The sequence below is a fragment of the Mus caroli genome, unplaced genomic scaffold (assembly GCF_978045245.1).
Source record: "Mus caroli unplaced genomic scaffold, Mus_caroli_1 scaffold_1, whole genome shotgun sequence".
NCBI lineage: Eukaryota > Metazoa > Chordata > Mammalia > Rodentia > Muridae > Mus > Mus caroli.
In genome coordinates this window covers 131736916-131749587 of record NW_028227256.1, presented here as the reverse complement: position 1 = coordinate 131749587, position 12672 = coordinate 131736916, and the positions used below count along the sequence as shown (strand labels likewise).

Sequence of the window (12672 nt, the reverse complement as noted above, 5' to 3'; positions counted from 1 at the left end):
TTCCCAGTACCCACATGGCAGCTCATTCTATAACTCCAGTTCCAAGGGATCTGTGGCACATGGTGCACACACACACAGACACACACACACATTATGTATGTAGGTGTATATGCACACATATATGCATGCAGGTGAAAACTCATACACATAAAATAAATAAATCTTTTTTTTTAAGTGAGTCTGCATTACCCCCAGTATTCACACCGATCTGATCTTCCCACTTCTCAGGAGGCTGTTGCTGCCCCATGCTATGGGTGAGGAGCCGAAGCAGGGTTAAGCACTTGAGCTACTGAGCAGCTGGGAGTCTTGTACAAGGTGGCAGTGGCGTTTGCTCAGTGAAATATGGGCTTGGATTATTTTCCTTGGTGAGGAGTCCTCACCTACTTCATTGCCAGGGACAGCCCCGGTCTCTGTTTCCCTCTCTCCCTCCCACCTACATAGCATGTAACATGTAGTCTTTAGCTACCAGTGGGGGAAACTCCCAGGTGGAAGCTCGGGGAATTCCTGGGATCATGGAGAGTCAAGGGGAGATTATGCAGGAGCTAAGGTAAGCCAAGTAAGAGGGCTGGTATAGATCACCTCTGAGCTCTTTGCTCTTACAGCTCTGCACCTTCAGTGCCTTTCTGGGGTTCTCCAAGCAAGTGCTCCTCCGGCCTGGTCTGGAAGCTTCCAGAAGCAGCCAAGGGTGGAGAGCACTTTGCAGGTAGGTGGCCCCTCTGGAGGTGTTGGGTAGCAGTGAGCACACAGTACGACCACCGTCTGTGTTTGGATCAGATCTGCCTGGCAGCTCACAAGAACTGTGGGCTGGACTTGGGTACTGTGGGCTAGCTAAGGCCAGGGACAGGAGAGGACCAAGGCTCAAGAGCGGTCTTTGTCTCCAACTCTGATTATTTGGTTCCACCTAGTGGCCTCTGGTATTTCAGCTGTCTTAATGGAAATCAGCAAGGAGACTGCATGTCCTTTTAGGCATTTGAAGAAGTGTGTGTGTGTGTGTGTGTGTGTGCATTCATGAATGTGTGGGCCTGTGTACACAAACTCAGAGGGAGGCATGGGGTGTCATGCTCTATCACTCTGCCTTATTCCTTTGAGATAAGGACTGTCAGTAAACCAGAGACTAGCCTGGCTCCAGAGAGCTACAGACATCTTCCTATCTCTGCCCCGTGGCACTGGAGTTATGGGTATATGAAGCCACATTTTAAAAAAGAGATTTATTTATTATTTTTATGTAAGTCACTGTATCTGTCTTCAGACACACCAGGAGGGGGGCGTCAGATGTCATTACAGATGGTTGTGAACCACCATGTGATTGCTGGGATTTGAACTCAGGAACTTTGAAAGAGCAGTCAGTGCTCTTAACCAGAGCCATTTCTCCAGCCCTCAATTTTTTTTTTTTTTTTTTTTTTGGTTTTTCAAGACAGGGTTTCTCTGTATAGCCCTGGCTGTCCTGGAACTCACTTTGTAGACCAGGCTGGCCTCGAACTCAGAAATCTGCCTGCCTCTGCCTCCCGAGTGCTGGGATTAAAGGCGTGCGCCACCACGCCCGGCTCAGCCCCCAATTTAAAAAAAAAATTATTTCTTTACTTTGTGTGTGTGAATACTTGCATGCATGTATGTCATTCCTCAGCCATTATGTGGGTTCTGGGAATTGAACCCAGGTCCTTTGCAAGACAAGTGCCATCGATTGGAACTCACTTAAAAAAAAATTATTTATTTATTATGTATACAGCGTCCTGTCTGCATGTACACCTACAGGCCAGAAGAGGGCATCAGATCCCATCACAGATGGTTGTGAGCCACCATGTGGTTGCTGGGACTTGAACTCACAACCTCCGGAAGAGCAATCAGAGCAGTCAGTGCTCTTAACCGCTGCGGCATCTCACCAGCCCCTGGAACTCACTTTCTTAGCTCTTTTACCCACTGAGTCGTCTCCCAGCTCAAGCTACACGGAGTGTCTAGCATATGCAAGCACAATGTGAAGCAGGATGGGCTAGAATATAGAATGAATGAAAAATATGTGTGAATATGAAAGAAAAGCAAAGGCCTAACTCTGGCTTCCATCAGCCCTGTGCTAAGATCTAACCCAGCGGTTCTCAATTTCCTAGTTCCACGACCCTTTAATACAGTTCCTCACTGTGGTGACCCACCTCCCCCAGCCATAAAATTATCCCATCGCTACTTTGTAACAAATTTTGCTGCGGTTATGAATCATGGTGTGATCACCTGTGTTTGCCAATGGTCATAGGTAACCTCTGTGAAAGGACCATTCAACCCCAAAGGGGCCGTGACCCCCAGGTTGAGAACCACCGATACGGGTTCCGGCACCTGCCTGTGAAGCAAGCGAGGATCGCACAGTAGAGATGTGGCTGCCCGAGTCTGTTGCCGTGGGACTTGGCCTCGCAGGTCTTCCGTTTCCAAGTCTGAGAAGTAAGAGGGCTGGCGTAGATCATCTCTGAGCTCTTTGCTGTTACAGCTCTGCAAGCTACAAAGGAGCAGGGGAGGGGTTTAGGGTTGGGCGTCAAACCTTTCCTTCAGATCTCTGGGTCACTTCCTAGCTGAGTGTCCTTGAGCTGGTTTCTTTATCTCTCTGAGCCCGTGTAATGAAGTAAAGGCTACCTGGTAATCACGAGTGTTTAGGACAGAGCCTGGTACTTGGGGAATGCTTAGTACAGATAACGATGACTCCCCTTCACCCAACTAGCTACAGCATAAGGCAGAAAGAAGGTGGAGGATTTTAGTCGCAGCTCAGCCGTTTAAGGTCATGGGAAAGACAAAAAGACCAGAGTGGTTCTGGGGCAGGTTCCTGGAGCAGTTCTCCGGGAGAATTAGAAGAGCCTGGCTGGTTCTGAGCACGGAAGAGCATGTGGTGCTCGGGGCGGGGCCTTAGCGCTTCTCTTAAGTTTCCCGAAGACACAGGATTCCTGTGGGGTCCAAGGGTCCTCTCCCTGATGACATAATCTGGGTCGTGGTGGTGATGAAGCTGGGCTGCTGGCTGGCATGCCAGACTTCAGACAGAGCTCTGGCAGCTCCCCAAGACTCCTCAGCAGAGGACAGACTCTCCTATCTTTCTCTTTGTCTCCTCCTCCTCCTTCTCTTTTTCTCCTGGAGCCCCTAGTTTTACACAGCATGTCGGGACCTACTGGGTAGGGTGGCAAGGTTCCTGGTCAGGAAGTCTTCTGGGAAAGCTGCTTTCAGATTGAAAGTCTTGGTAGCAGTGGTCAGTTAATGCTTGCCAGTGGACTGTGTAAATAGCTCCCAGTCAGCCCTGTGTTCTGTTTGCTTTGGCCGTTCTCCTTAGCTGCAGAAATCAACATCCCAGTGCCCCAGCATACAGATTTCCACCGGTATCCAGAAGGTCTGTCCTGCAGAGATGGACGGGCAGAGTCCGTTCCCTCAGCCTTGATACCTCCCACACTCCCTGCAGTGAACCCCTCAGTGGTGCAGGCTCTCCTGGAAACAATACCTGCTTGTGCTGTTGGGAACCCGCTACCCATCCTGGCCCCCTTGAAAGTTACCTGGTTAAGTCAATGCTACTCTTTGTGACAGTGTGTAATATTCTCCCTTGCCTCTGGGATAACATCTTTTTGTTTTGTTTTAGAGTCAGGGTTTCTCTGTGTGGCAGTGGCTATCCTGGAATTCTCTCTGTAGACCAGAGTTGAACTCAGAGATCTGCCTGCCTCTGCTTCCTAAGTGCTGGGATTAAATGTGTGCACCACAGTGTCTGAACTCCTTGGTCTAGCATACAAAAGCCTTCTTGCTCCTTTATCTGGTGACTCTTGCCCCAACCCCATTGCCCTGCTCTCCATTTCCCTAGCATCCCAGCCTCCTGTGCAGTATTGCTGTTTGGCAGGAACACCACCCACTTTCAGGACCTTGCCATTTGTGTGCTGTATCTTCTGCCTGGAGCATCTTTCTGTCCTTCTAGAAGGAGCCTTTAAGGCTTCATTCAAAAGTCATTTTGCTTCAGAGAACTTCCAGCCTTCCAGACAGCCCCAGGCTCCTCGGACTCCGCCCTGTACCTTGACCCTGCCTTTCACTGCATCTGCCAGGCCAAGGTGTAATCATTGATTTACATCTCTATTTCCTTTCTCTTGACCACACTTTCATAATTTTAATTTCATATCATCATCATCATCATTATTATTATTATTGGTTTTGTTTTCATGTAGTTCCAGTGCTGGAGACAAAACCCAGGGCCTCAAACATGCTAGGCGAGGACTCCCTCTAATACATGCCCCCATCCTAGAGTGTTGTGTTTGGATTTTTTGCTTGTTGCTGCTTTCCTTTGGGAGTCTGTGTGGCTAGAAGGCAAGGAATGGGCTCTTGCCTGCTGAGACCAGCATTGAGTTCAAAGGCTATGGAGTCAACTCCATGTTTGAGCTTGTGTCAACTACATAGTTATTAAGACTACGACAAATCGCCGGGCGTGGTGGCGCACGCCTTTAATCCCAGCACTCGGGAGGCAGAGGCAGGCGGATTTCTGAGTTCGAGGCCAGCCTGGTCTACAAAGTGAGTTCCAGGACAGCCAGAGCTATACAGAGAAACCCTGTCTCGAAAAACCAAAAAAAAAAAAAAAAAAAGACTACGACAAATCTTAAAATTTGAACTTGAGATCACAACAGCACTGCCCCACAAAACATATTAAGAACCATCAAGAACCCAGCTGATAGATGTTGGTGGTTTGCATCTTTAATCCTTGAGGTCCAGAGGCAGAGGCAGATGGATCTCTGAGTTCGAGGACAGCCTGGTTTATAGAGTGAGTTTCAGGACAGCCAGGGCTACACAGAGACCCTGACTTTAAAACAGATAAACAAACAAATAAACAAACAAAGCCCAGCAGAATGGTACACCTAACCATGTATCCAATAGTTTTGGCAATTATTATAATTCAAGTTTTGACCTTGGCAAATTAAAAAAAAAAATCGCAAAACCAGGATCTTGCTATGTAGCCCAAGCTGGCCTTGAACTCTGTCCCCTGTCTCAACTTCCCAAGGGCTGGGATTACAGGCCATAGTCACCATACCGAGCCTATCCTTCTGTTTTGAATGTAGGATCTGCCTTAGAACTGGGTAGAACTGGGAGATCTATGCTCCAATTATAGTCTGCCTCTCCATCACCTGAAAACCTCATTTCCCCGGTTGCAGTGATTGGAGCAGGTCCCTCCGAGGGCTCCTCAATCTGTCCCGCTGTGGTCTCAGAGCCTGAAAAGGGATGTGGTTGGGAATGCAATGTGTGCGGCCAGGACAGACAGCTCAGTGTCCAGCAGAGGGCCCTGGCTAGACCATGGCCAACAGGATGGGAGGAAGGGCCATCCATGCCAGACGCCTGACTGGAGGCGGACCCAGCTGCCAGCTGCCTCTCTTAATTCCACGCAGCCCTTAGGTCCCTCACCCTCACCTCTCCGAGGCAGCTGTGCCCTGCTTTCCTGGCCATGCGGTGGCTGTGGCCCCTGGCTGTGTCTCTTGTTGTAGTGTTGACTGTGGGGCTGAGTGGGGTCTCTGGGGCTGCCACCTCATCTTTAGGTGGGCATAGAGCCAAGGTCCAGGAGCAGCAGAGTCGACCCCGAAGAGGCACCAAGGACGAGGGGCCCAAGGAGGTACAGCACTATGTACCTGAGGAGTGGGCTGAATACCCCAAGCCCATCCATCCTGCTGGCCTGCAGCCCACCAAGACTTTGGAGGCCACTAGCCCCAACCCAGACAAGGATGGGGCCACCCCAGGTAGTGGACAAGAGCTGAGGGCCAACCTGACCGGGACGCCAAGTCAGAGGCTGCAGATTCAGAACCCCCTATATCCGGTGACCGAGAGCTCCTACAGCGCCTACGCCGTCATGCTCCTGGCTCTGGTGGTGTTTGCTGTGGGTATCGTTGGCAATCTGTCTGTCATGTGCATTGTGTGGCACAGCTACTACTTGAAGAGTGCCTGGAACTCTATCCTTGCCAGCCTGGCTCTCTGGGATTTCCTGGTCCTCTTCTTCTGCCTCCCAATTGTCATCTTCAATGAAATTACGAAGCAAAGGCTACTTGGGGATGTTTCTTGCCGGGCAGTGCCCTTCATGGAGGTGAGTATGTCTTTCTATAGCCTAATTGTAGGCTAAAACCAGGGAAGGGGCTCCAGTGTCTGCAAAGATCTGTAGGTGTGTATAATCCCAGCACTCTGGCATTTCCAGTTTTCTCTGTGTCATTGGGGAAGGAGACAAACCCCTATCAGGGAGGGAGACAAACTCAATATTGGCTTCTGGTAGCTCTCAGGAAAGCAAGTCAAGCCAGATGAACAGGCAGGTGTACAAGACCACTGGCTTGGGACCAACCTGGTCTTCTTCTTTTGGTGTAGCTGCACAGAGGACTCACCCTTTTCTAGAGAAAATTCTGAGCTGTCTGTCTCTGATGGGTGGTTCCCCTGACCCCCAAGTCTTTGGGGGTCTCCCTTTTGCTTTTACTGTGCCTCTTGCCGCCTGCCTTGTACCCATGGCTCCTGTTTTTAACCCTTTGGTATCCCAACATCCTAGCAATTTCCTACTAACACCCCAGGTTGAGTCTGTGTTTACTCCCTGTGGATACAAACACCAGAACAGGCCCTTCTTTCCTCATTGAGATTATTGTCACCTTCCTTCAAGGTCATCTCCATTACTGTCCTCCTAAGGCCTCTCTGAGAGGCAAGTACTGCTTCTGGGTACTTATAGAAACAGTAGTGTCAGCTCTGTCACTGTATTTTGCTTGTTGCTGGACATATCTCATCTCTTCTCCTGCTTCCTTAGCATGGAGGGTAGACCAGATGACCTTTCTAGCTGGTTTGCTCTATAATTCTGAAGTATAGTGCTGAACACCCTTGAATGGGGACTTTCTTGTTAAGATAAGCACATGGGTGAAAATGGCTGTGTAGATCACAGGGAGACAACTTAATCAAATCACTGCACACATCTACCCATGCGTGAGGGCTGTTCTATCAATGATAGTGCCAAACAGTGACCAGCTTTCCTTTGTTTTCATTCTGTATTTCTGACTTTTAAATTCTCTCTCTCTCTCTCTCTCTCTCTCTCTCATTCTTTTAATTTTTTTAAAGACAAGATTTCACTCTATAGCTCAGGCTGATGTGGAACACACTGTGTAGACCAGGTTGACCTCAAATTTACAGTGATTCTTTGCCTTGGCCTAGTATTTCTTTCCTTGTTTATTTATTAATTTGTGTGTGTGTGTGTGTGTGTGTGTATGTCCTGTAGCTCAGGCTAGCTTCAAATTTTTTTTTGTTGTTGTTGTTGTTGTTTTTGGTTTTTTTTTTTTTTTTTTCGAGACAGGGTTTCTCTGTGTAGCCCTGGCTGTCCTGGAACTCACTCTGTAGACCAGGCTGGCCTCGAACTCAGAAATCCACCTGCCTCTGCCTCCCAAGTGCTGGGATCAAAGGCATGCACCACCACTGTTCAGCCCTCGCTTCAAATTTACTATGTAGTAAGTTCAGGGCTGACCCTGAATTCCTCTGTCTCCCTCGTCTCTATCTCCATTCTAAAGTGCTGGGATTACAGGCATGTGCTTACCACAGTCAAGTTTATTTTTCCTTTTTTTAAAGATAGGGTCTCACTATGTCACCCAGGCTGGTTTACAATCATACTCACAAAGGCCTCCTGATTGGTGGGATTTGGGAGGAACAGTCTGTCTGTCTGTCTGTCTGTCTGTCTGTCTGTCTCTCTTAAGACATGGTGTAGTCCTGGCTATTCTGGAACTCACCCTGTAGGCCAGGCTGGCCTCAAACTCACAGAAAACCTCCTGCCTCTGCCTCCCAAGTGCTGGGACTAAAGGTATCTAAAGGCATGAACCACTACATCTAGTGGGAACAGCAATTTAAATCCTGGCTACAGGGAACTGGAGAGATGGCTCAGTGGCTAAGAGCACCGGTTGCTCTTCTAGAGGACCAGGGGTTGGTTCCTCGCACCCAGAATCAATAGTTCACAATCATCCATAGCTCTAGTTCAAGGGATCTGATGCTCACTTCTGAACTCCAAAGGCACCTGGCATCTACATAGTATATGTACACATGTGCACACAGAAACAATCATAATATGAAAAGAAAAATAAATACATTTTAAAATTAACAAACCTTGGCTATAAGGGGGATAATGGAGGAAATAATGGCCTCCCATGAGCTGGACACAGGTTCAAAGCCCCAGTTAGCTCTATATTAGTGACTATTACAAAACTGGCTGCTCCAAGCCTTAGAAGCTGAAACAGGTTTTTCCTGTACCCTTAATGCACGGAGGCCATCTATTTGGTGAGCCAAAGTTCTCCCAGCTTTAAAGAGACCCTACAATTCAACACGGTCTTTGCATCTTGTTGTTTGATGGACCCTTTTATGTGACTCTTTCCAGCCTTGAACTCACTGAGTGTAGACCAAGCTGGCCTCAAACTCACTGAGATCCACCTGCCTCTGTCTTCAGAGTGCTAAGATTAAAGGCATGAGCCACCATGAATGACATTGGTCTTTAAATCTTACCTGTCATCTGGTACTCATTGCCTAGGTGAGCTAAGTGGCTACATGTTTAAGTACACGAACTCGTGTGTGTGTGTGTGTGTGTGTGTGTGTGTGTGGGTGTTCATGTTGTTTTGTCTCATCATGTAACCTTAGCTGGCTTAGAACTTGCCATATAAGCCAGGTTGGTCTCTAACTCATGGAGATCTTCCTGCCTCTGTCTCCCAAGTTTGGGAATAAGTGCATCTCTGTGCTGGGCCAGCAGGTTGCTTTGGAATTGAACAGATTATACTAGAAACTTTGTCCACTGCTGGCCAAGTGACCTTGATAAGTTATTTAACCTACCTAAGCCTCAGTGTTCTCATCTAGGTTGATAATTATCTGAGTGAGTCGGGATAAACTTAAGGGCTTCACACATTCTAAACATGTACACTTCAAGCCCCAAAGCTTTTTGTCATTGCTGCTGTTGTTTTGAGACAGAGTCTTCCACTGTAACCCTGGAAGACCCGGTACTTAACTATAGCTGTAGTCCAGACTCAAGCTAGTGGCCATCCTCTACCTCTGCCTCCAAAGGGTTGGGATTGTAGCTGTGGACCACCATGTCTGGCAACTATTTTTCTTGTTAGGGTTGAACCCGGGGCTTTCACATAGGCAAGCAGTCTGCTGAATTATACCTCCAGCCCACTGTCCCTTTTTTTAGCTTGGGATATTGAACTCAAGGCCTTGTGCATTCGAGGTCAGTAGCCCACAACTACTGAGCTATGTCACCATGACTAATTTGCTCAGGTTGAACTTGGACATACTCTGTAGTCTAGATAGGCCTTGGACTTTTGGTTTTTTGCCTTAGCCACCCAATTAGTTGAGGTTTTATAGGCCTGAATAGCTATGTCCAGCAACCAGCCCCAATTATTATTATTATTATTAATTTTATTTTTTAGATATGGTCTTATGTATCCCAATCTGGCTTCAAATTTGCTATGTTGCTAGAGATGACCTTGAACTCTTGACTGCTCAGTCTCAGCTTCCCAGTGCTGGGGTGACAGGCATGAGTATCACACCCAGTTAGTTACTTTAGGGCCAAATCTCTCTCTCTTTCTCTGACCCTCTCTCTCTCTCCCTCCCTCTCTCTTTCCCTCTCTCTCTCCCCACCCCCATTGCTCCCCTTGGCTCCAAATTCACTATAATGGAGGCTGGCCTTGACCTCCTATTCCTCTCCCTTCTACCTCCAGAGTGCTAGCTTTACAGGTGTGTGTCAGTCACTCCACTTGGTTAGTCCTGATTCTGCATGTGCTTAGAATCAATGGAACCTATGGTGGCTTTTGCTGGGGCAAGGCTTAAGGAGAAGAGGGAAGAGGGCAAGGCACACAGCAGCTCTTGCTTGTGACTGTGAAGCCTCTACTGCTGCCCAGAACTCTCCGGTAGGGAAGACCCCAGGATGGCCCCTTGGTAAGATTTGGAAGCGTTTCTGAGCCGTAGGGGAAAAGAGAGACCGCTGTTTTGCCGGAGGCTGAAGGCTGCTCCTCAGCAGGCCCAGGCTCCCCTGCCAAGAGAGGGGGTTGGGGTTCTTACAAAGGACACTTGGTGGCAGTGCAAAGAAGCCCTGGATTGTGTTGCCCCAGCCAGAGAAGGAGGGAGAGGGAGCACTCTCCCACCCCCAGTGGGAGCCATCAGCTAGCAGCTCAGGGGCTTTTCCTCTGGTGCTAGCTGGTGTTTCTTGCCCTGCTGTTCTGGCTTCCTCTTGGCTCAACCGGGTTGATTTTCCTGTGTGCTGATGGATGAACATTGTGTAGGGCCGGTGAAAGCCCAGGCCTCTCTCCAGGGGCTGCTCCCTCCATGTGGGACTGCTTAGGACAGTGTGGGCAGGGTGAAAGCAAGGGAGAGTAGGCCAAGTTCCCTGGCATTTAACTCAATGGTCTCACATGAGAAGGTACAGGAAGTAGAAAAACCTGCAAAAAATCCTAAATTTGTTCTCTCTCTCTCTTTCTTTTTTCCCCTAGCTATCCTGGAACTCACTGTGTAGACCAGGCTGACCTCAAACTCAGAGACTCACCCGCCTCTGAGTCTTTGAGTGCTGGGATTAAAGGTGTGCACCACCACTGCTTTTGTCTTTCATTATCCTTTTGTTCTTTCCCTCCCTTCTTTCTTTCCTTCAGTCTGTTTTGAGACAGGGTCTCATATATCCCAGGCTAGCCTTGAACTTTTTGTATGGCCAAGGTTGGCCTTGAACTCGTGATTCTCCTGCCTCTGGCTTTCAAGTTCTGGGGTTCCGTGTACATGCCGTCACTTCCAGGCTAAGCCCAGAATTTCTACGTCTTTGTCCTGGTTCTTCCTTAGAGGTGACTTCCAGTGTCAGAGGGACGTCAGGGTCTGTGGGAGGTAGGTCTAGCAGACCCTAGTTTGGGAAGTGGAAAAAGGATCAAGCAATGCCTATCTACCTCAGTTTCTCCATTCATCCATCCCATGTGGTTGTGGACAAGTCACTTTTTCTGCCTGAGCTTCCGTTCCTTCTGTATGATGGTACATCTTCTGTATGAAGTGCTAGAATCACACTGTGTGTGTGTTGACACTAGGCAGGGGCACAATTGAGAGTTTGTGGCATATAGGGAGCGCTGGTTGGGTAGAAAATTCTTCACCAGTAGCAGTTATTATCATAGCTGCTAGTCTCTGTTCAGGTGTTTCTATTTAGCCTGGACCAGGATGTAGTTGCCTCTGTAATCATTCAACTGAGCACTCTCTCTTCCACATCCTTGTTCACAGGTCTCCTCCCTGGGAGTCACAACCTTCAGTCTCTGTGCCCTGGGCATAGACCGATTCCATGTGGCCACCAGCACCCTGCCAAAGGTGAGGCCCATTGAGCGATGTCAATCAATCCTGGCTAAACTAGCTGTCATCTGGGTGGGCTCCATGATGCTGGCCGTGCCCGAACTCCTGCTGTGGCAGCTGGCCCAGGAGCCGGCTCCCACCGCGGGAACTGTGGACTCGTGTATCATGAAACCTTCAGCCGACCTGCCCGAAACCGTCTATTCGCTGGTGATGACCTACCAGAATGCCCGCATGTGGTGGTATTTTGGTTGCTACTTCTGTCTGCCCATCCTCTTCACCGTCACCTGTCAGCTGGTGACGTGGCGGGTGCGGGGCCCACCGGGCAGGAAGCCTGAGTGTAGAGCGGGCAGGCATGAGCAGTGTGAGAGCCAGCTCAACAGCACCGTGGTTGGCCTGACTGTGGTCTATGCCTTCTGTACGCTCCCTGAGAACGTCTGCAATATCGTGGTGGCTTACCTCTCTACCGAGCTCACGCGGCAGACCCTGGACCTCCTGGGCCTCATCAACCAGTTCTCCACGTTCTTTAAGGGCGCCATCACCCCTGTGCTCCTCCTGTGCATCTGCAGGCCGCTGGGCCAGGCCTTTCTGGATTGCTGCTGCTGCTGCTGCTGCGAGGAGTGCGGTGGGGCCTCAGACTCCTCAGCCACAGTCAACGCGGACAGCAAGCTGAAGGCGGAAGTGTCCTCCTCTATCTACTTCCACAAGCCCAGGGAGTCGCCCCCACTCCTGCCCCTGGGCACCCCTTGCTGAGTCTATGGGGGATCGGGAGCAGGTGCAGAGCCGGCGGGGGAGGGGTGCCATCCCGGTCCATGATGGTCTGCTGATTCTTTGACACGGTCTCACTTTGACCTCTCTCTCATCTTGCTGTTTAGAGATGGACTTGGCTCATCTTGTCAAAGTCTGGGCTTTTTGAAGCTCCATCTACAATCAATGTCGTTCTTATCCTCCGAGGGGCCCGCCAGCCTTATCCTTGTAGATGGAGCTCTGTCTAGGCCATTAGAGTTGCCCAGAATCTCAATCTGGCCACCCTAGAGCCAGGGCTTGGCCTTTTGCCTATTCTCCCTTTGGTCTTAGGATCTGACTATGGGCTGAGCCTGTCCATCATGATGGATTGCGTGCTGGTGAGCTCCAACATCATTTCTACTCCTACCTAGCCTCCTATACTGGACTAGGGACTTCTAGGGAGCTAACCTAACCAAGCCCTGGACTCCACTTTCTAAAGTGGGTCTGTCTTAGCCCTGCATGTGTCTTCCCTTTCCCCAGAGCATTCTCTCACTCTGTCTTCCGTTCTCAGAGGTTCTCAGTTGCGTTGCCCGACCCTTGCCTCCCGTTAGGTGCTTTTCTGTAGAAGGCCATTCTGGAAAAAACAATAAAGTAGGTACCACAACCCTG

At 49.4% G+C, this 12672-nt stretch overlaps 1 protein-coding gene across 1 annotated transcript; it reads left to right on the top strand.

Moving 5' to 3' along the window:
* The first annotated feature begins 5341 nt into the window (after positions 1 to 5341).
* Positions 5342 to 12672, top strand: Gpr37l1 (G protein-coupled receptor 37 like 1). The gene is made up of 2 exons (XM_021173933.2): positions 5342 to 6058; positions 11215 to 12672. Exons 1-2 carry the CDS (start codon positions 5429 to 5431, stop codon positions 12028 to 12030), a joined length of 1446 nt encoding a protein of 481 aa, XP_021029592.1. The 5' UTR covers positions 5342 to 5428; the 3' UTR covers positions 12031 to 12672.

Coding starts and splice junctions, on each gene's coding strand:
- Gpr37l1 (XM_021173933.2), top strand. CDS start 5,429: ATGCGGTGGCTGTGGCCCCTGGCTGTGTCTCTTGTTGTAGTGTTGACT. Junction 6,059..11,214: donor GGGCAGTGCCCTTCATGGAG/GTGAGTATGTCT, acceptor CCTTGTTCACAG/GTCTCCTCCCTGGGAGTCAC.